The sequence below is a fragment of the Anomaloglossus baeobatrachus genome, chromosome 1 (assembly GCF_048569485.1).
Source record: "Anomaloglossus baeobatrachus isolate aAnoBae1 chromosome 1, aAnoBae1.hap1, whole genome shotgun sequence".
NCBI classification, from domain to species: domain Eukaryota; kingdom Metazoa; phylum Chordata; class Amphibia; order Anura; family Aromobatidae; genus Anomaloglossus; species Anomaloglossus baeobatrachus.
Genome location: NC_134353.1, coordinates 620,582,142 through 620,605,579, shown reverse-complemented (window position 1 = coordinate 620,605,579; position 23,438 = coordinate 620,582,142). Strand labels below are relative to the sequence as shown.

The 23,438-nt window shown below is 41.8% G+C and overlaps 1 protein-coding gene across 1 annotated transcript in view; it reads left to right on the top strand.

The window, feature by feature from the left end:
• LOC142245804 (contactin-associated protein-like 4) overlaps nucleotides 1-23,438 on the top strand; it is a 795,990-nt gene that overhangs the window by 358,442 nt on the left and 414,110 nt on the right. The window contains exons 7-9 of the mRNA XM_075318773.1: nucleotides 7,730-7,873; nucleotides 18,741-19,002; nucleotides 20,534-20,683. Coding sequence (XP_075174888.1) covers nucleotides 7,730-7,873; nucleotides 18,741-19,002; nucleotides 20,534-20,683 — 556 coding nt within the window. The remainder of the gene's footprint in view (nucleotides 1-7,729; nucleotides 7,874-18,740; nucleotides 19,003-20,533; nucleotides 20,684-23,438) is intronic.

The following is a 23,438-nucleotide window of genomic DNA, read 5'->3' as shown; positions in this document are numbered from 1 at the left end:
AAAAAGCTCAAGAGCAAAAGAGTTATGTAATGTAAAAGGACTTCTGGAATAAAATATGACCATAGTGCAAAAGGTGTTATATACTCAATAGATTCCTAGTCTGAAAAATATATTTTCCCCTTTCTCAAATATGTTTAATTTGAGAATGTTTTTACATTTTATAATAGTCACTGTAATTTGTAGTAATTTGATTTCTAATTAACCAAGTAATCAATCTCAATCTATTTTTTTTTCATTTTTTTCAAAATATATTTTTAAAAAGCTAAGCTGTTGTAAAAAAAAAAAAAATCAAAAAATGTAATCCCTTTTTAGTTTGTTTTTTGTCATGTTAGTTCATAAAAAATATCCCAAATAAAATAATTTTTGATTATTGGTCAATATAAGCTCATGCAATGGAAAGCGTGAAGGGGTAAATATAGTCCTGTTTATAGCATTTACTGTATTTTAAAGATATATATCCATAATAAGGTGTTCAATAAATATGTATGTATTTAATTTTCAAAATATGAAGTTGTAGTAGAACCCCATCTTCTTCTTTGGGTGCTGTGTGACACTGTTTCATCTAATTTTGGGATTATATCAAGTTTATGTGAGTCCAAAGAAAAATAAGTATTTTACATAAATTTACATATTTTTACTTCAAACATGTAGAGTTGAGTGAATCCATCTGTGAAGGATTGAGTTTAAGATGAATTTTCTGGAATTTGCAGTTTCTTGTGAATTTGAACAGTTTGAGATTCGATTCGTGATTTACAAATAAGGGAACCTAATCCAGTACCATTCCCCATACTGCGAAAACATTAGAGAGTGAGATAATATCTTTTTGCATGGCCTGTGGGCTTTCTCATGATGCCCTTCAGCTATGACATCTAATAGATTAACATAAATTGTACAGTAGGAGTCAGTACGGCCATCACAGATCAGTGGTTCTCAGCTGATCACAGATTATATGGCAGAGTCATTTTCCATTTCCAGAGTCACTGGGTATGACTCTCTTTCCTGCAGAATGTAAACTGTTATGTTCCATTGGGGCCCTCTCTGTCCTACAGAATGTAAGCTCTTATGTTCCATGGGGTCCTCTCTGTCCTGCAGAATGTAAGCTCTTATGTTCCATGGGGCCCTCTCTGTCCTGCAGAATGTAAGCTCTTATGTTCCATGGGGTCCTCTCTGTCATGCAGAATGTAAGCTCTTATGTTCCATGGGGCCCTCTCTGTCCTACAGAATGTAAGCTCTTATGTTCCATGGGGCCCTCTCTGTCCTGCAGAATGTAAGCTCTTATGTTCCATGGGGTCCTCTCTGTCCTGCAGAATGTAAGCTCTTATGTTCCATGGGGCCCTCTCTGTCCTGCAGAATGTAAGCTCTTATGTTCCATTGGGTCCTCTCTGTCCGGCAGAATGTAAGCTCTTATGTTCCATGGGGCCCTCCCTGTCATGCAGAATGTAAGCTCTTATGTTCCATGGGGCCCTCTCTGTCCTGCAGAATGTAAGCTCTTATGTTCCATGGGGCCCTCTCTGTCCTGCAGAATGTAAGCTCTTATGTTCCATGGGGCCCTCTCTGTCCTGCAGAATGTAAACTCATGTTTCATGGGGCCCTCTCTGTCCTGCAGAATGTAAACTCTTATGTTCCATGGGGCCCTCTCTGTCCTGCAGAATGTAAGCTCTTATGTTCCATGGGGCCCCCTCTGTCCTGCAGAATGTAAGCTCTTATGTTCCATGGGGCCCTCTCTGTCCTGCAGAATGTAAGCTCTTATGTTCCTTGGGGCCTTCTCTCTCCTTTAATTTGTAAGCTCTTATGTTCCTTGGGGCCTTCTCTCTCCTTTAATTTGTAAACTCTTATGTTCCATGGGGCCCTCTCTGTCCTGCATAATTTAAGCTATTATGTTCCATGGGGCCCACTCTGTCATGCAGAATGTAAGCTCTTATGTTCCATGGGGCCCTCTCTGTCCTGCAGAATGTAAGCACTTATGTTCCATGGGGCCCTCTCTGTCCTGCAGAATGTAAGCTCTTATGTTCCATGGGGCCCCATCTGTCCTGCAGAATGTAAGCTCTTATGTTCCATGGGGCCCTCTCTGTCCTGCAGAATGTAAGCTTTTGTGTTCCATGGGGCCCCCTCTGTCCTGCAGAATGTAAGCTCTTATGTTCCATGGGGCCCTCTCTGTCCTGCAGAATGTAAGCTCTTATGTTCCATGGGGCCCTCTCTGTCCTGCAGAATGTAAGCTTTTGTGTTCCATGGGGCCCCCTCTGTCCTGCAGAATGTAAGCTCTTATGTTCCATGGGGCCCTCTCTGTCCTGCAGAATGTAAGCTCTTATGTTCCATGGGGCCCTCTCTGTCCTGTAGAATGTAAACTCTTATGTTTCATGGGGCCCTCTCTGTCATGCAGAATGTAAACTGTTATGTTCCATAGGGCCCTCTCTGTCTTGCAGAATGTAAGCTTTTATGTTCCATGGGGCTCTCTCTGTCCTGCAGAATGTAAGCTCCTATGTTCCATGGGGCCCTCCCTGTCCTCCAGAATGTAAGCTCTGATGTTCCATGGGGCCCTCTCTGTCCTGCAGAATGTAAGCTCTTATGTTCCATGGGGTCCTCTCTGTCCTGGAGAATGTAAGCTCTTATGTTCCTTGGGGCCTTATCTCTCCTTTAATTTGTAAGCTTTTATGTTCCATGGGGCCCTCTCTGTCCTGCAGAATGTAAGCTTTTATGTTCCATAGGGTCCTCTCTGTCCTGTAGAATGTAAGCTTTTATGTTCCATGGGGCTCTCTCTGTCCTGCAGAATGTAAGCTCTTAGGTTCCATGGGGCCCTCTCTGTCCTGCAGAATGTAAGCTTTTATGTTCCATAGGGCCCTCTCTGTCCTGTAGAATGTAAGCTTTTATGTTCCATGGGGCTCTCTCTGTCCTGCAGAATGTAAGCTTTTATGTTCCATGGGGCCCTCTCTGTCCTGCACAATGTAAGCTCTTATGTTCCATGGGGCTCTCTCTGTCCTGCAGGATGTAAGCTCTCATGTTCCATGGGGCCCTCTCTGTCCTGCAGATTGTAAGCTTTTATGTTCCATGGGGCCCTCTCTGTCCTGCAGAATGTAAGCTTTTATGTTCCATAGGGCCCTCTCTGTCCTGTAGAATGTAAGCTTTTATGTTCCATGGGGCTCTCTCTGCCCTGCAGAATGTAAGCTTTTATGTTCCATGGGGCCCTCTCTTTCCTGCAGAATGTCAGCTCTTATGTTCCATGGGGCCCTCTCTGTCCTGCAGAATGTAAGCTCTTATGTTCCATGGGGTCCTCTTTGTCCTGCAGAATGTAAGCTTTTATGTTCCATGGGGCCCTCTCTTTCCTGCAGAATGTCAGCTCTTATGTTCCATGGGGCCCTCCCTGTCATGCAGAATGTAAGCTCTTATGTTCCATGGGGCCCTCTCTGTCCTGCAGAATGTAAGCTCTTATGTTCCATGGGGCCCTCTCTGTCCTGCAGAATGTAAGCTCTTAGGTTCCATGGGGCCCTCTCTGTCCTGCAGACTGTAAGCTCTTATGTTCCTTGGGGCCTCCTCTCTCCTTTAATTTGTAAGCTTTTATGTTCCATGGGGCCCTCTCTGTCCTGCAGAATGTAAGCTTTTATGTTCCATAGGGCCCTCTCTGTCCTGTAGAATGTAAGCTTTTATGTTCCATGGGGCTCTCTCTCTGTCCTGCAGAATGTAAGCTTTTATGTTCCATGGGGCCCTCTCTGTCCTGCAGGATGTAAGCTTTTATGTTCCATGGGGCTCTCTCTGTCCTGCAGAATGTAAGCTTTTATGTTCCATGGGGCCCTCTCTGTCCTGCAGAATGTAAGCTTTTATGTTCCATGGGGCCCTCTCTTTCCTGCAGAATGTCAGCTCTTATGTTCCATGGGGCCCTCTCTGTCCTGCAGAATGTAAGCTCTTATGTTCCATGGGGCCCTCTCTGTCCTGTAGAATGTAAACTCTTATGTTTCATGGGGCCCTCTCTGTCATGCAGAATGTAAACTGTTATGTTCCATAGGGCCCTCTCTGTCTTGCAGAATGTAAGCTTTTATGTTCCATGGGGCTCTCTCTGTCCTGCAGAATGTAAGCTCCTATGTTCCATGGGGCCCTCCCTGTCCTCCAGAATGTAAGCTCTTATGTTCCATGGGGCCCTCTCTGTCCTGCAGAATGTAAGCTCTTATGTTCCATGGGGTCCTCTCTGTCCTGGAGAATGTAAGCTCTTATGTTCCTTGGGGCCTTATCTCTCCTTTAATTTGTAAGCTTTTATGTTCCATGGGGCCCTCTCTGTCCTGCAGAATGTAAGCTTTTATGTTCCATAGGGTCCTCTCTGTCCTGTAGAATGTAAGCTTTTATGTTCCATGGGGCTCTCTCTGTCCTGCAGAATGTAAGCTCTTAGGTTCCATGGGGCCCTCTCTGTCCTGCAGAATGTAAGCTCTTATGTTCCTTGGGGCCTTCTCTCTCCTTTAATTTGTAAGCTTTTATGTTCCATGGGGCCCTCTCTGTCCTGCAGAATGTAAGCTTTTATGTTCCATAGGGCCCTCTCTGTCCTGTAGAATGTAAGCTTTTATGTTCCATGGGGCTCTCTCTGTCCTGCAGAATGTAAGCTTTTATGTTCCATGGGGCCCTCTCTGTCCTGCACAATGTAAGCTCTTATGTTCCATGGGGCTCTCTCTGTCCTGCAGGATGTAAGCTCTCATGTTCCATGGGGCCCTCTCTGTCCTGCAGATTGTAAGCTTTTATGTTCCATGGGGCCCTCTCTGTCCTGCAGAATGTAAGCTTTTATGTTCCATAGGGCCCTCTCTGTCCTGTAGAATGTAAGCTTTTATGTTCCATGGGGCTCTCTCTGCCCTGCAGAATGTAAGCTTTTATGTTCCATGGGGCCCTCTCTTTCCTGCAGAATGTCAGCTCTTATGTTCCATGGGGCCCTCTCTGTCCTGCAGAATGTAAGCTCTTATGTTCCATGGGGTCCTCTTTGTCCTGCAGAATGTAAGCTTTTATGTTCCATGGGGCCCTCTCTTTCCTGCAGAATGTCAGCTCTTATGTTCCATGGGGCCCTCCCTGTCATGCAGAATGTAAGCTCTTATGTTCCATGGGGCCCTCTCTGTCCTGCAGAATGTAAGCTCTTATGTTCCATGGGGCCCTCTCTGTCCTGCAGAATGTAAGCTCTTAGGTTCCATGGGGCCCTCTCTGTCCTGCAGACTGTAAGCTCTTATGTTCCTTGGGGCCTCCTCTCTCCTTTAATTTGTAAGCTTTTATGTTCCATGGGGCCCTCTCTGTCCTGCAGAATGTAAGCTTTTATGTTCCATAGGGCCCTCTCTGTCCTGTAGAATGTAAGCTTTTATGTTCCATGGGGCTCTCTCTCTGTCCTGCAGAATGTAAGCTTTTATGTTCCATGGGGCCCTCTCTGTCCTGCAGGATGTAAGCTTTTATGTTCCATGGGGCTCTCTCTGTCCTGCAGAATGTAAGCTTTTATGTTCCATGGGGCCCTCTCTGTCCTGCAGAATGTAAGCTTTTATGTTCCATGGGGCTCTCTCTGTCCTGCAGAATGTAAGCTTTTATGTTCCATGGGGCCCTCTCTGTCCTACAGATTGTAAGCTCTTATGTTCCTTGGGGCCCTCTCTGTCCTGCAGAATGTAAGCTCTTATATTCCATGGGGTCTTCTCTCTCCTTTAATTTGTAAACTCTTATGGCCAGTGAGGTTGTCTCTCTTTTACCTGGAAAATGTAAGCTCTTTTAATTAGCGGGATCCTCTCTCTCCTGTAGAGTATAAGCACTTAAGGTAATCAGGGTCCTCTCTTTTTCACCTGTAAAGCGTAATCACTTACGGCCAGCAGGTTCCTCTATTTCTCATCTATAAAATGTAAGTGCTCATGGTCAGCGGGGTCCTCGCTTTCTCGTTTGCAAAGTGTAGGGTCTTATGGTCAGCGGGGTCCCCTGTTTCTCACCTGTAAATTGTAAGTTCTTATGGTCAGTGGGGTCCTCTCTTTCTCGACTGTACAGTATAGGCTCTTATGGTCTGTGGGGTCCTCTCTTTCTCGCCTGTAAATTGTAAGCTCTTATGGTCAGTGGAGTTCTATTTTTCTTGCCTGAATAGTATAATCTCTTATGGTCAGCCAGGTTCTCTCTTTCTCAACTAAAATAAAATAAACTAATTTAGCATTGAACCACTCTCACTATTATTTCCTGCACAATGTATGGGATGGGCTGGGTTTCAAGATTTTACAGATTAAAATAAAAATTAGTGGTCCCTGCATTTTTAGTTTATAAAAGGATCCCAGAAGTCAGACAACCACTGATAAAAAAATGAGGTTATATCCTATCAATATGATATCTCTATGCAAGATGAGAATAACCCTTAGAAGGTAAGCTACTGATAAATTTATTACGTTGGAACTCGCTGCCTCAACACGTCAGACTATCCCCTACTCTTGCAAACTTGAAACGGAACCTGAAAACGCACCTGTTCAGAAATGCCTACAATCTACAATGAACTCGCTGCCGCCCGACCACCGTGCGCAGCTGCCGCCCGACCACCGTGCGGAGCTGCCGCCCGACCACCGTGCGGAGCTGCCGCCCGACCACCGTGCGCAGCTGCCGCCCGACCACCGTGCGCAGCTGCCGCCCGACCACCGTGCGCAGCTGCCGCCCGACCACCGTGCGCAGCTGCCGCCCGACCACCGTGCGGAGCTGCCGCCCGACCACCGTGCGCAGCTGCCGCCCGACCACCGTGCGGAGCTGCCGCCCGACCACCGTGCGGAGCTGCCGCCCGACCACCGTGCGGAGCTGCCGCCCGACCACCGTGCGGAGCTGCCGCCCGACCACCGTGCACAGCTGCCGCCCGACCACCGTGCGGAGCTGCCGCCCGACCACCGTGCGGAGCTGCCGCCTGACCTACACCCCACCTATTGTCTCCTCCCCATAATCCTATAGAATGTAAGCCCGCAAGGGTAGGGCCCTCTTCCCTCTGTACTAGTCTGTCTACTGTAACTTGTATACGTATTTTGTATGTAACCCCCTTCTCATGTACAGCACCATGGAATTAATGGTGCTCTATAAATAAATAATAATAATAATAATAATAATTACGTTAGAGCCATAATAAATTTGTTGCAACCACTTCTTCCTACTGTATCTATCATATATCATATATCATGTAACATGTATATAATCTGCAATGTAATTGAACAGCCTGTATATGCAAACATTAAGCATGTGAAAAGCAAACTGATAATAATATGCAGTTTCAGCTATTGTTTTGCATATCTTATATATTTTTAATTTAGAATTTTTGACAACTGATAAAATATACGTATCTACAGATTCTGTTCTGGTTCAAATATTAACAAATATTATATGTAATAATCATGAAAATGGACAGTAGCTGCCAATGACTAATGAAATTAAAGTAAAAATGTAAAAGTGTAGTCATTTGAATGTTTATACATAACAGTGCCACAATTAGGTAGTCTGCCACATAGCAGAGAACGAGAAGACTATCACCAAACTATTGTCCCTTAGCCACAAAATGGCCATCTTGTCAAATGCTAAATAATATGTTTTTATTTAAAATCAATTATATTTCAAATTTAATATTCTCTAGTGGAGAAAAGAAATAAAATGAATTAAGAAAGCTAGGAAAACCTAGAAGAAAATGCAGTAATTAAATGCTCAATTAAAAATGTAACTGCACGATTCTGTAGTACACATTATAACTGGCTTAATGGCTATATTGATTTTATTTTCTTCTAAGCTTAGCTTTGGAGGGATCGCATCACAAGGAAAATCAGCATCACTGCTGCGGAAGAACTTTCATGGATGCATTGAAAATCTTTATTATAATGGTTTAAACATCTCTGACTTGGCCAAAAGATATAAACCTCAGATCCACATTGAGGTAATAAAGATTTTTATCATGATATAGACAAGAGTAAAAATGTACTGAGTTACTGTGGGTATAAAGGCAAATATTACTATTTCTATCTTTTAATGTATATTATTTTACTTTATATTTTTTATTCTAAAATTTAATGTAAGAAAGTTATGGTTAAACAACTAACAACATTCAGTATGTCTGTCTGTCTGTCTGTCTGTCTATCTGTCTATCTATCTATCTATCTATCTATCTATCTATCTGTCTATCTATCTATCTATCTATTTATCAACCTGTCTATTATTATCTATATAGAGATATAGCCATGGTTAAACAAATGAAGATAGTACAGCCCTGGGCTATCACCACACAGAAAAGTATAATCTGACACCTATAGCAACTTGAGATTGAGCTTGAGTCGAATTTCCTGAAATTGTAATCTCTATGATCATTGGGTCTTCTCTTTCTCTCAAGTAGAGTGTAAGCTCTTATGATCAGTGATGCCCTCTCTCTCCTATAGCATTTAAGCTCTTATAGTCACCAGTTTCCTCTTTCTCTCTCTCTTCTGTAGAGTGTAAGCTCTAATGAACAGTGGTGTCCTCTCTCCTATAGAATGTAAGCACGTATGATCAGCAGGGACCTCTCTCTCTTCTATAGAGTTTAACCTCTTATGGTCAGCAGGGTTCTCTCTCATGTAGAGCATAAGCCATTATGATCAGTAGGGTCCTTCTCTCTTCTGTAAAATGTAAGCACTTATGGTCAGCAGGGTCCTCTCTTTTCTGTAGAGTTTAAGCTCCTATGGTCAGGAGGTTCCTCTCTCTCCCCTATAGAGTGCAAGCTCCTATGGTCAACAGGGTCCTCTCTCAGGTACAGTGTAAGTTCTAATGATCAGTAGGGTCCTCTTTCTCCTATAGAGTGTAAGCTCTTATGATCAGTAGGGTCCACTCTATCTGTCTCTTGCTCTCCTAAAGAGTGTAAGCTCTTATGGTCAGCAGGGTTTTCTCTTTCTCATGTAGAGCATCAGCTTTTATGATCAGTAGGGTCTCTCTCTCTCAAGAAGTAAAAAGAAAACCTTTTTCCCATTAATAACAAAGATATAAAAATATAAAAAATACACATATGTGGTATTGCCTCATTCAGAAAAGTCCAATCTATAAAAATATAGAAATAATTAACACGCTTGGTAAAAACGGTAAACAAAAAAATTGAAGAATGCCAAAAGTGAAGTTTCTTTTGTCTCTGCAATACCACAAAAAACTGTTGTAACATGCAATCTAAACATAAGGACTATCCCAAAATTGTACCCATTCACATAGTCCTATGGACCGAAAATGAAAACATTGAGGGTCTTAGAAAATGGAGACACTAGCCTCAAAAATTTGGGGGGCAAACTTCTGATTAAAAAAAAAATAAAACAAATCTCTTTTTTAATATTAGTGGTGAAAAAGCATCATTAAAATAATAAAAAACTGAACATCTTTGCTATCACCATAATCATACTGATTAGGAGAATCATATTTCGAGGTCAATTTCTCCACAAAATATACATTGTAAAAATAATTCTCAAAAAAAACTATGTGGGAATTCAGGTTTTTTTCTATCTATCTATCTATCTATCTATCTATCTATCTATCTATCCATCTATCTCTATCTCTCTATCATATAATCATCCAAATATGTAATTATATTGAATGTAGTGCAAACAGTTGCACTGGGATAAAAGATTCTTCTGTTCTCTAAAAATAAAAAAGTGATAAAATATACATGATGGTTAGGGCCTCTTCTGATACTCAAATCACAAATTGTATGAATAGACTTGCATACTGTATAGGCCTGACAATATTGTTATGACAACTTGGCCTATATATTACAGTACAGACCAAACGTTTAGACACACCTTCTCATTCAAAGAGTTTTCTTTATTTTCAGGACTATGAAAATTGTAGATTCACATTGAAGGCATCAAAACTATGAATTAAAACATGTGAAATGATATACTTAAAAAAGTGTGAAACAACTGAAAATATGTCTTATAGTCTAGGTTCTTCAAAGTAGCCACCTTTTGCTTTCATTACTACTTTGCACACTCTTGGCATTGTCTTGATGAGCTTCAAGAGTTAGTCACTTAAAATGGTTTTCCAACAGTCTTGAAGAAGTTCCCAGAGATGCTTAGCACTTGTTGGCCCTTTTGCCTTCACTCTGCGGTCCAGCTCACCCCAAACCATCTCGATTCAGTTCAGGTCTGGTGACTGTGGAGACCAGGTCATCTGGCGTAGCACCCCATCACTCTCTTTCTTAGTCAAATAGCCCTTACACAGCCTGGAGGTGTGTTTGGGGTCATTGTCCTGTTGAAAAATAAATGATGGTCCAACTAAACGCAAACCGGATGGAATAGCACGCCGCTGCAAGATACTGTGGTAGGAATGCTGGTCCTGTATGCCTTCAATTTTGAATAAATCCCCAATAGTGTCATCAGCAAAGCACCCCCACACGATCACACCTCCTCCTCTATGCTTCACGGTGGGAACCAGCCATGTAGAGTCCATGAGTTCACCTTTTCTACAAAGACACGGTAGTTGGATCCAAAGATCTCAAATTTGGACTCATCAGACCAAAGCACAGCTTTCCACTCGTCTAATTTCCATTCCTTGTGTTCTTTAGCCCAAACAAGTCTCTTCTGCTTGTTGCCTGTCCTTAGCAGTGGTTTCCTAGCAGCTATTTTACCATGAAGGCCTGCTGCAGAAAGTCTCCTCTTAACAGTTGTTCTAGAGATGAGAAGGTGTGTCCAAACGTTTGGTCTGTACTGTATATATATTTTTTTTTAATAGGCCTGGCATACTTTGGTTTTCTTTGTTTGCTGTTTCATCTGAGAAAATCCACTGTCACTGCTGCTCACCAATTGCTTACATGTGTTACTTCAGTTTTTGCCTCTCTTCTTAAAACACTTATGCCTACATCTGCCAGGCAAAGATCATGTCCAATTTGCACATCTGCCCATATATCATCCAAAAAGTATCACCTGTTCTCAGGATCAACTGTCAATATAATTTATCACATGCTATGTCCAATACATTTCCCATGCTGTAAATCTACAGGAAAGCATTGGAAGTTTGACAAATCACAGAAGTAAGGCATCACATGACAGAGATAGGCAAATTGTGGCACTTCGGGCAATAAGGATAATCTGCAGGTAAAAGGCAGGTTTCATTGTAGGATGGTTATTGCATGAAAACTCCTTTAACCTAGCTCTGATCACATCTGATAGTTAAGGGAACCTCATATTGATAACACTGGGGACAAATGAAAAAAAAAACTAATTTTGGTGTCTCAGGTACTAGGCTTCATTTTTGGTATATTCAGTCGTCTAAATCAGAATATGTAATTTATTTTTTTGTAGTAGCTCTACTTTTTGAGATAATGTACAGTTGCCCACGTATGACTATAGAATTTTTTCCACAACAGGGGTTTAATTATAGAATCAAAGATGTAGTGTATGTGACAAATACTTGAATACTTATTACATGCAATGCCCATTTAAATAAGTATTAAGGTAATAGACTCATACATAACTGTGCATCTGTGATTCTATACTGAATTAGCGATGTGTTCCACAAAAATGTGTGGCAACGCAGTAGAGCATTTGGCAAACTCAGTGATCTCTTTTAACTTCAAGCTGAGTTAGTGTGCTCCTGGCTTTGAGAGTTAAAGGTTGGAATTAACTCAACGTTGTATTTTCCTTCCTAGAATACTGAAGAATTCAAAGGTGTGATGTTCACTGATTCAGGAAAAGTCCATTCTTAAATTAATTTTTGATTTTGTCTAATCTTTACACAGGATGATTCACTCGCTACTTTAAAAATTGCTGTAATAGGACGGAGTAATCCTATAGCTGTATATACAATAAATGGAAGTAAACTTTGGACTACAGAAAAGGAGAAGGACTTGGGTATTCTCATTACAAATAAGCTGAGCAGCAGCACTTAATGGCAAGCAGCAGCTGCAAAAGCAAACAAGATTCTAGGGTGTATAAAAAAAGAGATTAGATCCCGGGATCCCAACATATTGTTAGCCCTCTATAATTCACTTGTAAGGCCACATCTGGAATATAGGAACCAGTTTTCGGCTCCAAATTTAATTAAAAATATATTCAGAAGTTAGAGTCAGTTCAAAGGCAGGCAACTAGATTATTGCAAGGAGTGGAAGGCCTCCCATATGATGAGAGGTGCAAAAAGTTGGATTTGCTTAGCTTAGAAAAATGATATCTCCGAGGTGATCTCATTTATATGTATAAATACATGTGTGGTCAATATAAAGGACTGGCACATGACTTACCTTCCAAAGACAATACTAAGGACCAGGGAGCACTCACTGTGAAACGGTTCTTTATAGTTAGAGGAGCCAGATTGTGGAGTGCTCTACCAGCGATAGTAATGACAGATACTATAGCAACTGTTAAAAAACAGCTGAATGATTTCCTCAGTACACACAACATTGTGGGTTATAAATTATTTAGTGAAAATAATAATATATATATATATATATATATATATATATATATATATATATATATATATATATATATAAAAAAATATATAATTGGTGGAGGATGGTTGAACTAGATTTATCTAGGTCATTTTCAACCTTTACATCTATGTAGCTATGTAAAATAATCTATCCTACTGAAATTTGGATTGTACATACTTTGGTTCGGGAGAGACTAATGTTTTAGACCAGGTGTTGAAAATGTCAACCATTAAAGGGAATCTGTCACCATTTTGTCCTTTTTACACTGTTAATATAGACATACAGGTTAGAGAATGATGAAAAAAGTCATACCTGTCTGCCTCATATGAGATGCCTTGTTGTTTAAAAATCATCTTTTATCCCTTTATATAAATGAGCTCTTCCAGGCTATGGGGCGGATGCTGCCTGGAAAAAAATCCACCCCTTGAGCTTATTTGACATAAAAAGGCTATTACCAGTGTGAGACAAGTAACTGATACAGAAAAGGAGAAATTAAATTTGACTTCTTGAAATCACATTTTTTGCAGATCCCTGAGCTCTGCTTCATTACAGCAATATTGCCTAACCTGTTGAATGGAGGCTGAAGCTTAGTGGCACCTGCAAATGTATCAGTTATAATCACATACACCTCTCCAGTGAGAGCAGGGAGCGGCCATCACATCACACATTACACTGTAACACCCCTTTTATTTAAAATAAGCTCTGAAGGCGGAGTGATCTTCCATGCAGCATCTGCCCCATAGCCTGGAAGAGCTCATTTACATAAAACAATAAAAGATGAAATTTCAACAACAAGGCATCTGATATGAGACATACAGGTAGGACAGTTTTCAGTATTCTATAAACTGTATGCCCATATTAACAGTTTAAAAAGGTCAAAGCGGTGACAGATTCCCTTTGACATCCAAGCATGCCTGCATGTGCTGTTCCATATTCTTGAATATATTCTGCAGGATGTCTGGGGTTATAGCCTGAATGTTTTGCTAAATGTTCTCTCAGAGTGCCTGTGGCTTGTTGCTGTACAACCAACTCTTCAGATGTCTCAAAAAGAAAAATTTTGGTGGTGTTAAATCAGGCGATCATAAAGAAGACAAATCTCTTCCCAAGTCTATGTTGTGGTTGAGAACGATGGGATGACAAGTCAGTGAGAGAATGTTTCTTGTCACTGTCACTGAGGTTCATTGCACTCTCACGTCTCATGAATCAAAGTATGTAATGTCCAAATTTCAGTACAGTTCACTGTCTCTTTTAGGAGTTAAAGCAATTATTCAAGGTAGTGTTGCTAATAAATTACTCTGTATTTCTTTTACCCTTGCAGGTGAATACATAGACTTCTCATGAAGACAGTGTTTGAATTAGGCTGGGGCCACACAGGGATTACTGCGATCCCCTTGTATGACACTCGGCTCACGCTGGCATTACAGCAGAGACGAGTGTGATGCGAGTATCCCTGCAACTGAGGTCCGACTGTACGAGCGGACTTCAGCTGCGGGGGGTGCAGGCTGGCTTTGAGGAGGGGTGGGAGGGATTTATTTCCCTCTCCTCCGTTGCCGGCTATTGCCATTCTTGCACTGCACTCGTGGTACACCGGTGTACAGCGAGTGCAGTGCGATTTTTCTCTCGCCCCATACACTTGAATGGGTGCGAGAGAAAGAGTCTCACATTACAATCGCAGCATGCTGTGATTGTTTTTTCGGTCCTATTAGGGCTGAGAAAATAATCGCTCATGTGTGCTGAAACACAGGTTAATATTGGTCTGAGTGGAATGTGATTTTTTTATCGCACTCCACTCGCACACATTTTCATGCCGTGTGGCTTAGGCCTTATCCTGATTGCTTTTGCTATGTTTGTGGAGCGCAGACAATAAGGGAACAAAGAAAATCCATTTCTGATTTAGTGAAAAGGGCAATGCTAAGCTATTTCAAAATAAAACTTAAGGGACCAAGATAAGACATGGATTCCACACACTGTAAAACATGTATTGAGCACTTTCAACAGAGGACCAATGGTACGAGGAAATGTCTGAAATCTATCAAACCCATGGTTAGGAGAGAACATAGGAATCACAGTCATGATTATTACTACTGTGTGGTTAACATAAAGGGCATTAATGGACGTAATTGTAGTAAATGAATGTGTCCTGACCTAGACTCAGCAAAACGGTTTGTTTAATAATCAGATGACATACCAGCTCAGTCATTCAATAAAAAACAAGAGCTCACTAACGATGAATCCTGTTCTTCAACAAAAAACAGTAGTCATGATGACAGTGATTTTAAAGGAGCCTCATAAGTGGCGCAAGTTTTTAATCAGCCGCAGCTCAATGATCTCATTAGAGAGCTAAATCTCCCAAAGAAATCAGCAGAATTGTCGTCTTTACTAGCAAAGAGGAATTTATTTCATCCAGAAATCAAAATCACATACTACCACAACAGTGAAAAGGATTTACTGCCATTCTTGTAAGAAAAACATGATTCTGTTTATTGCAGCAATGTTCAAGGCTTGCTGATGAAAATAGGCATATCACAAAATCGACCATGTGAATGGTGGCTTTTCATAAATAGTACTATGTGGAGCCTAATATGTGTACTGTTACACAATGGAAACAAATATGGATCAATCACAATAGATCATTCAACTAAAGCATGCTTTACATGTTACGATTTCGCATACGATATCGTATGCGATCGTAACCGCCCTCATCGTATGTGCGGCACGTTCAATTTGTTGAATGTGCCGCACAAACGATTAACCCCCGTCACACATACTTACCCGTCCATACCACCTCGATGTGGGCAGCGAACGTCCACTTCCTGGAGTGGGAGGGATGTTCGGCGTCACATCGACGTCACGCGGCAGACGGCCAATAGAAGCGGAGGGGCGGAGATGAGCGGGATGTAAACATCCCGCCCACCTCCTGCCTTTCGCATTGCTGGCCAGGAGCCACAGGACGCAGGTAAGATCTGTTCATCGTTCCCGGGGTGTCAAACACTGCGATGTGCTACCCCAGGTACGATGAACAATCTGACGTTCAATTTTTAGGAATTGAACGACGTGCATGTGATGAACGTTTTAACGTTCAATCGCAATCGCACATACCTGTCACACACTACAATCTACCTTACGATGCCGGATGTGCGTCACTTATGACGTGACCCCGCCAACACATCGTGACTGAAGACCAAAACACAATTGCTCTGGTTCTGAAGAAAATATCATACCACATTCTATGTAGATCTAAAGATGGTGAATGTTCTCCTGGGACAGCAGAGTGTATACACTAGGCATCCCTGTTTTATCTGTATCTGGGATAGTATAAAAAAATGAGCACTGGGTGAGAAAACAATGGCCCCTGAGAGAAAACATGGTAGTTGGAGAAAAGAATGTAATTGCAGAACCAATGCTTGACAGGAGTGAGATCATTTTACCATCACTGCACATTTAATAAATAATAATAAAGCCGATCGTAAAATCTCTAAACAAAAGGGGGCTTTACATGCAGCGATATCGCTGGTGAAAGCACCCGCTCCCGTCAGTTGTGTGTCACGGGAAAATCGCTGCTGGTGGCGCACAATATCGTTCGGAGCCATCTCACGGACTTACCTGCCTAGCGACGTTGCTGTTGCCGGTAAACCGCCTCCTTTCTAAGGGGGCAGTTTGTGCGGCGTCACAGCAGCATCACTAAGCGGCCACCTAATAGAAGAGGAGGGGTGGAGATGAGCGGCCGTAACATCCCGCCCACCTCCTCCCTTCCTTATTGCCAGCGGCCTTAGGTAAGCTGTAGTTCGTCATTCCCAAGGTGACACACGTACCAATGTGTGCTGCCTTGGGAACGACAAACAACCTGCGACCTCAACAATCAACGATACTTTGAAAATGAACGACGTTTCAACGATCAACGATAAGGTGAGTATTTTTGATCGTTAATGGCCGTTCATTGGTGTCACACGTAACGACGTCGCTAACGATGCTGGATGTGCATCATGGAATCCGTGACCCTGGCTTTATGTCGTTAGATACGTCGTTGCGTGTGACGGGGCCTAAAGAGGGAACAAGCTTCGACTACTTCTGAAGAAAGTCTCCAGCACGGACCATGGAGAAGCTAAAGGCAGATATTTTTGATGGTCCTCAAATCAAAGGTCTCATGAAAGATCCACATTTCAAAGATACATTGAACGATGCTGAGACAGATGCATGGTGTCCTTTCACTATGGTTGTACAGAATTTTCTTGGGAACTATAAAGCTGATAATTACACTGAACCAGTAGAAAGAATTCTATCTTCTTTCTGTCACCTTGGTTGTACAATAAATATCAAGATGCTTTATCGCCAAAGCCACTTGAATTGTTTCCCAGAAAACCTTTGTGACCTAAGTGAAGGCCAGGTTGAATGATTCCACTAAGATTTAAAAACTATAGAAGAAAGATATCAAGGACAGTGGGATATTCACGTGATGTTGGATTACTGCTAATCTATTCAGAGTCATTGTCCTGACACAACTCACCATAAGAAACATTTAAAATGCCACTTTGGTGAGCTATTTGAGTAAATGAATAGTTTACCAATAACAACTTTTTATGCATATTTAAATCTTATTCTGTTATGTAAATTCTTCATAAATAAAATAAATCTATATGTGTGAATTTGTTTTAATAACCAAGAAGGCAAAAATAATAATGCTTAGTAGACATCAGTTTTAGGGTATGGTTCAACTTGCACATAGCTTCTGATGCGAGAGCCCCGGAAGTGATATGCTAATGACCCTCTGCTGCGAGCGTCAGCCCAGGGTCATGCGACTGTGCTGTGATTTTGTGATTGGATCACAGCTGCGGAGAAGAGGGAGTGAGCACTTTCTCCTCATCTCCTCCCCGGCCTGTCTCTGCATACATTGTACTGCAGTCGGATGACATGCGAGTGCAGTGCAATGTTTCACATGCTCCCAAATGCTTGTATGAAGGTGCATGAACAGAGAACTGCTGCCAAATGCAGCATGGTGCAATTCATTTCTCAGGCCAATATGGCATGAGAAATCAATCGCAGATGGACACTGCCCCATAGTTTTGCACTGGTGTCCATGCAAAACGCAAGTGGATCCGAACCCTTAAAGCCCCGTTACACGCAACAACGTATCTAACGATATATCGCCGGGGTCACGGATTCCGTGACGCACATCCGGCATCGTTAGCGACGTCGTTGCGTGTGACACCAACGAGCGGCCGTTAATGATGGAAAATACTCACCAAATCGTCTATCATTGACATGTCGTTCATTTTAAAATAAAAACGTTGATTGTTGAGGACGCAGGTTGTTCGTCGTTCCCGAGGCAGCACACATCACTATGTGTAATACCTCGGGAATGATGAACTACAGCTTACCTGTGGCCGCTGGCAATGAGGAAGGAAGGAAGGAGGTGGGCGGAATGTTACGGCCGCTCATCTCCGCCCCTCCGCTTCTATTGGGCGGCCATTTAGTGATGCTGATGGGACGCCGCACGAACTGCCCCCCTTAGAAAGTAGGCGGTTTACTGGCCACAGCGACGTCGCTAGGCAGGTAAGTCAGTGTGACGACTCCTAATGATATTGTGCGCAGCGGGCAGCGATTTGCCCGTGACTCACAAACAACAGGGGCGGGTGCGCTCGCTAGTGATATCGCTAGCAATATCACTGCTTGTAAAGCCCCCTTTTGTGTTTGATCCGTCATATGCAAATACATAGGATATATTACATCTCTTTAATTAGAGCTGATGGATGAAAATTAATGACACATTTAGAATCAGGGACAAAAACTGAGATAATAACAAGTTAAATATCTGAGGCACCTAATTTTTTGTTCTTCAGTGTATACTATGAGTACATTTATCAAATGATTATTCTAAACAGATTTCCACCACTGAAAATCTTTCTGAAAATGCTAATTTTTCCTTAATGAGTTAAAATATAAGCAGTGTAGTGCAATATATAAATAATGTTCCATGGGCTGTAATTCAGTCTAATTTTGTTGACAGTTACCTAACATAGTGTTAAGTTATATTATTGTACCTTGGGAGGGAGGTTGGCGAATGACAGCAAGACATTTTGCCAATACCAGGTTATTTGCTCAGACTTTGCCCATGATAAAAAAAGCTCCAACTCTGACAGAAGTATGGAATCATAAAACTTATCTTGCACTTTTATGCTGAACGTGTTTTTGGTTATTTGGACATTGTGTAATGTTACTAAGGAAAAAAGAAATTAGACAAATACTTGGTATCTTTTATTTTTTCTTGTAACCTATTGTTTTAGGGACTCTTTTATTTAGGTGTATATTATAATATCTGTGACTTCATAAACAGACAAGAATGTATTTAACGCTATTTTCTGTTTTCTAGGGAAACGTTTCATTTTCCTGTCAAGAGCCTCCAGTGGTTCCAGTGACATTTTTAAATTCACAAAGCTATTTGCTTTTGCCAGGATTATCTCTGCAAGAAGAAGTTACAATCTCTTTTTTTTTCCGTACTTGGAACAGAGAAGGCTTTTTGTTTGCCACTAAACTCAGCTCTGCTCCTTTTCAGTTCGTTGTCTATGTTTCTGATGGAAAACTTAAAATGAGTCTTTTCAAAAATGGAAAACTGTATCAGGACACAATTACAGGTATGGCGGTTACATACAGTACCTGCTTGTCTGATAAGTAAAAGGAAGAAATTGGGTAGGAGGTGAAAATAAAGAAGGGGAAGGATGTCATGGCCACAACTGTTAGGAGACAGTTGTGGCCATGACATCCTTTCCCTTCTATACTATACATTTTATAGTTAGTTAGATGATTGAGTAATTTAATTAGCAGAAACTGAAAATATCTTAGTTTTTAGTTTTCTTGTGAATGGTTCAACATATTCTACTGCAATGTTGGTCTAGAGGCAGTTGCAAATCTCCCATGACGCAGTAGAATTTTTTTTCTCATTGTAAAGCAAAATTAATTTCAGAGTTAATTTTATGCAATTTAATTAATTATTGGATCAAAAGCCCATCAGCAGAAATCATGTTAATCAGGCTTAGTGATAGGAGAATGAGTTTAACTTTCAGCAAAGATTTTACAGCCAGTTTAACCTCTTAACGACCCATGATGGGCTATGTATGTCATGGGTCATTCCACTTCTCTTGTAGGCTCGTGGGCCAATCCCGCATCTTTCTCTGCAAATGTCAGCTGATCTGATCAGCAATTATTTGCCTCAAAGAGAAGATCCGCCCGAAGCTGTTAACCAGTTAACCAATCTCTGCCAGTGGGATTTAACACTTGCCAGTAGGGAGTGTGCACCATTGCCAGCTCACATCGGCGCTCTTGTGACATGATTGTGAGTCATGACAGCAAGAGGTCAGCTGATGACCCTATTCGATCACACAATGGTGACTTATTCTAAGGATAGTATCCAAAATAACAGTTGCAGTCAAGTAAACAGGGGGGAATGGGGAACAAAAAACTGAAGGATGTAAATTATGAACATTGAAATGGGAATATGCATTACTGCCCAGAAAATATGAATTATTTTAGAAAAAATTAGGTACTTTTCAAATAGAAATGGCCAAATTTACTTGAGCCCAGTTACCACGCCAAGGTGTAACTTTCAACTGAGTCCCAATCTAATTTATGCATCTGCTCGTGTCCAAACTGACCTTTTATATTGTGAAAAAAATGAAATTCCTAACGTAACTGGGAGGAGTGCAGAGACAAAGGACATGACTCCATAATACAAAATTAGAAGAATTGCCCCCATGTCCTAAACTAATAGTCTGAACTACTGCAAACTGAACATAACATATATTACCCAAAATAAGAGTTGCACTCAAGTAAAGGGGAGGGAAAAAAAAGGATAGGCCATAAATATTAATGTAATGGCCAAGTTTTTTTTAATTACTATTAGCTAAAAATACGGGCATTTAAAATAAACAACTTCTTAAAATTTTCTAAACAGTGAATCAGTCACTGTAGAGTGGGGAAGGGGAGCCCTTTCTCATGAATGCACATTGTTTTTTAATACCATTGTAATTACCAGGATATGGACCAGTACAGAACGATGACCTTACGTATGGCAGTTTATTAGATATTTTGAATATAATATAAATACCTTTTTCTGTGCCATATTTATATTTAACATTTATAAAAGTGCTTGTTATGCTGATTTTACAGGTTTTGAACTTAACAATGGACAATGGCATTATATTTATCTTACTGCTAAAAGGAATCGTGTAAATCTTATCATAGACAATGAAGGATCTTCAAGCTCGTCCATGAACTTACCATTTCAAGTATCTTCAACAGAGAACTACTATTTTGGAGGTAAAATAGGTTAATATTCCTATTTTTCATCACTGAAAATGCTTAAAGGGAAGGTGCCAAGATTTTTTTTTGTATTAAATTTATGTTTTTTTGCATTAAATTTATTTTTTTTTGTATTAAATTCATTGCTTAAGTAATCAATTATTTTTAATACAACATTCAATACACAAATTTAACAGTTTCTTATTATTATTGTTATTATTTGTTATTATTATTGTTATTATTTTTTGCAGTCATTTGAGGCTTCCATTTGCATTTGCTGGTGACTAAATGTTTGAACACCTAAAATATGCAGCCCCTGTATATAGGGGGCTGCGGTTAATGTTTAACTTCATCTCATGCATTGCGGCTGCCTCCAACTGTGACATAGGGACTCCTCCTTGACTGTCTAGATCACAGCTGTCAGAGGAGATCGGCACCATTTTGTGAAGCCTGCAGATACTCTGTGAGCTTGGCTTTCCCTCTGTCATCGCTAGAGATGAGCCAAGGTCTAGAGGCTCGAGTTCGGTTCGGTCTGTCGAACGAAGTCTGCGTTCGAGTTCGGTTCGGCGATCCGTTCGACTTACCTCTCGAACCCCATTGAAAACAATGGGAGGCAATCACAAACACATAAAAACACATATAAAACACCCTCAAAGGTGTCCAAAAGGTGATAAACAACTCACAACACAACACAAACACATGGGAAAGTGACAAGGACAAATACTCATGCGAAAACAAAACAGCTTGATGAGGAAAAAGAGGAGGAGACACAGATATATGAGTATATGCAAGTGAACATCGATGCCATTACTGTGCAACTTGAGCCTTGCTCATTCTAGGCTTCCAATCTGGATAAATTGCCTGAGCTCGACACGTACGCCTTGGGGATCTTGTCGTGTCCCACAGCCAGCGTTCTCTCGGAACGTGTCTTCAGTGTTGCTGGGTGTGTGCTGACAGATAAGCGCACGCGTCTACTGACAATGTGGACAGACTAAATTCATCAAGATGAGGAAGACATGGATCACAGAGGACTTTTCTACCCCTGTGTCATCCAGGGGAGGCAAAAGGCTGGTGTATTTTTGAGAGTGCTTCATGCAAAGCATCTTTTTAAGATTGCAACTGGGGGACAACTGATGCCAGTCAAGTGGTGTGTGTGTGGCACAATTTTTGGAAACGAGGGAGACTGTGGTTGGAGTCCCCTCGCTTTTGAAAAAAATACCAAGATGATCAAGTCATGGATCATAAAGGACTTTTCTTCCCCTGTCTCATCCTGGGGAGGCGAAAGGCTGGTGCATTTTTGAGAGTGCTTTATGCAAAGCATCTTTTTAAGATTGAAAATGGTGGACAACTGAGGCCAGTCAAGTGGTGTGTGTGTGGCCCAATTTTTGGAAACGAGGGAGACTGTGGTTGGAGTCCCCTTGCTTTTGAAAAAAGAACCAAGATGAACAAGTCATGGATCACAGAGGACTTTTCTCCCCCTGTGTCATCCTGGGGAGGCGAAAGGCAGGTGTATTTTTGAGAGTGCTTCATGCAAAGCATCTTTTTAAGATGGAAAATGGGGGAAAACTGATGCCAGTGAAGTGTTGTGTGTGTGGCACAATTTTTGGAAATGAGGGAGACTGTGGTTGGAGTCCCCTCACTTTTGAAAAAAGAACAAAGATGAACAAGTCATGGATCACAGAGCACTTTTCTTCCCCTGTGTCATCCTGGGGAGGCGAAAGGTAGGTGTATTTTTGAGAGAGCTTCATGCAAAGCATCTTTGTAAGATTGCAACTGGGGGACAACTGATGCCAGTCAAGTGGTGTGTGTGTGTGGACCAATTTTTGGAAACAAGGGAGACTGTGGTTGGAGTCCCCTTGTTGTGTTTTACATGCTTTTAGAAGTGCATGATATGGCTTTGAGGTTGACTTTCAGCATCTGCAAACTGTTGGCTACCGAAATGCTGCCTTTCCAACCTTTCTAACCAAGGATTTTTGAGACCTTATGCCCATCAGAGTGCATCAAGAGCCGATGCCCAGTCGCCACTCCTTCTCCAACAAAGGCGTGCCCGCGCTACACCAGCATGTCACACAAAACATCACCGCTTCTTTGAGAAACTCTGTGTGTGACAGGGTGCATTTCACCACAGATACTTGGCCCAGTAAGCATGGACAGGGGCGTTAAATGTCACTGACTGGGCAATGGGTTACTATGGGGAGAGATGAAGAAGGGTCTGCTTTACAATTCTTGCAGTCCCCACGAGTGGTGTGTCAATCATTCCTCTGTATGTAGAAGTACCTACACTGCTTCTGCCTCCTCAACCTCGTCTGCGTCCTCCACCTCCGCCCAAACCCTGTCTGGTCAGGCCACCGCATTGTAACTACGCACAAGGAATCCCACACACCTCCTTACTATGGTGGCAGCAGAGCTCAATGGCATCAGGCGGTCGACTCTTTACTTTGAAATGTCTGTGAAATTTGAGTCACACCACTGAGGAGTTGTGGACGGTAAGCTCTGGAGAGTGAGACCGAGTTTCAGCAATGATTGTCTCCACTCAACCAGCAGCCAGGGAAGGCCGGGTGCGACAATGATGCAAACCTGGGTGCGGCCCTTCGCCGTGACAATGTGACACACATGCCTTGTATGGCTCATGTGTTGAACCTGGTTGTCCAGCAATTTTTAAACCACTATCCCGGCCTACATGGCTTTCTGCAGAAGGCACGGTGTAACGCCTGCCTGCCTGCCACAGACTCAGACGGGCTGTAAAGGATAGGCTACAGGGAAGCCACTCACC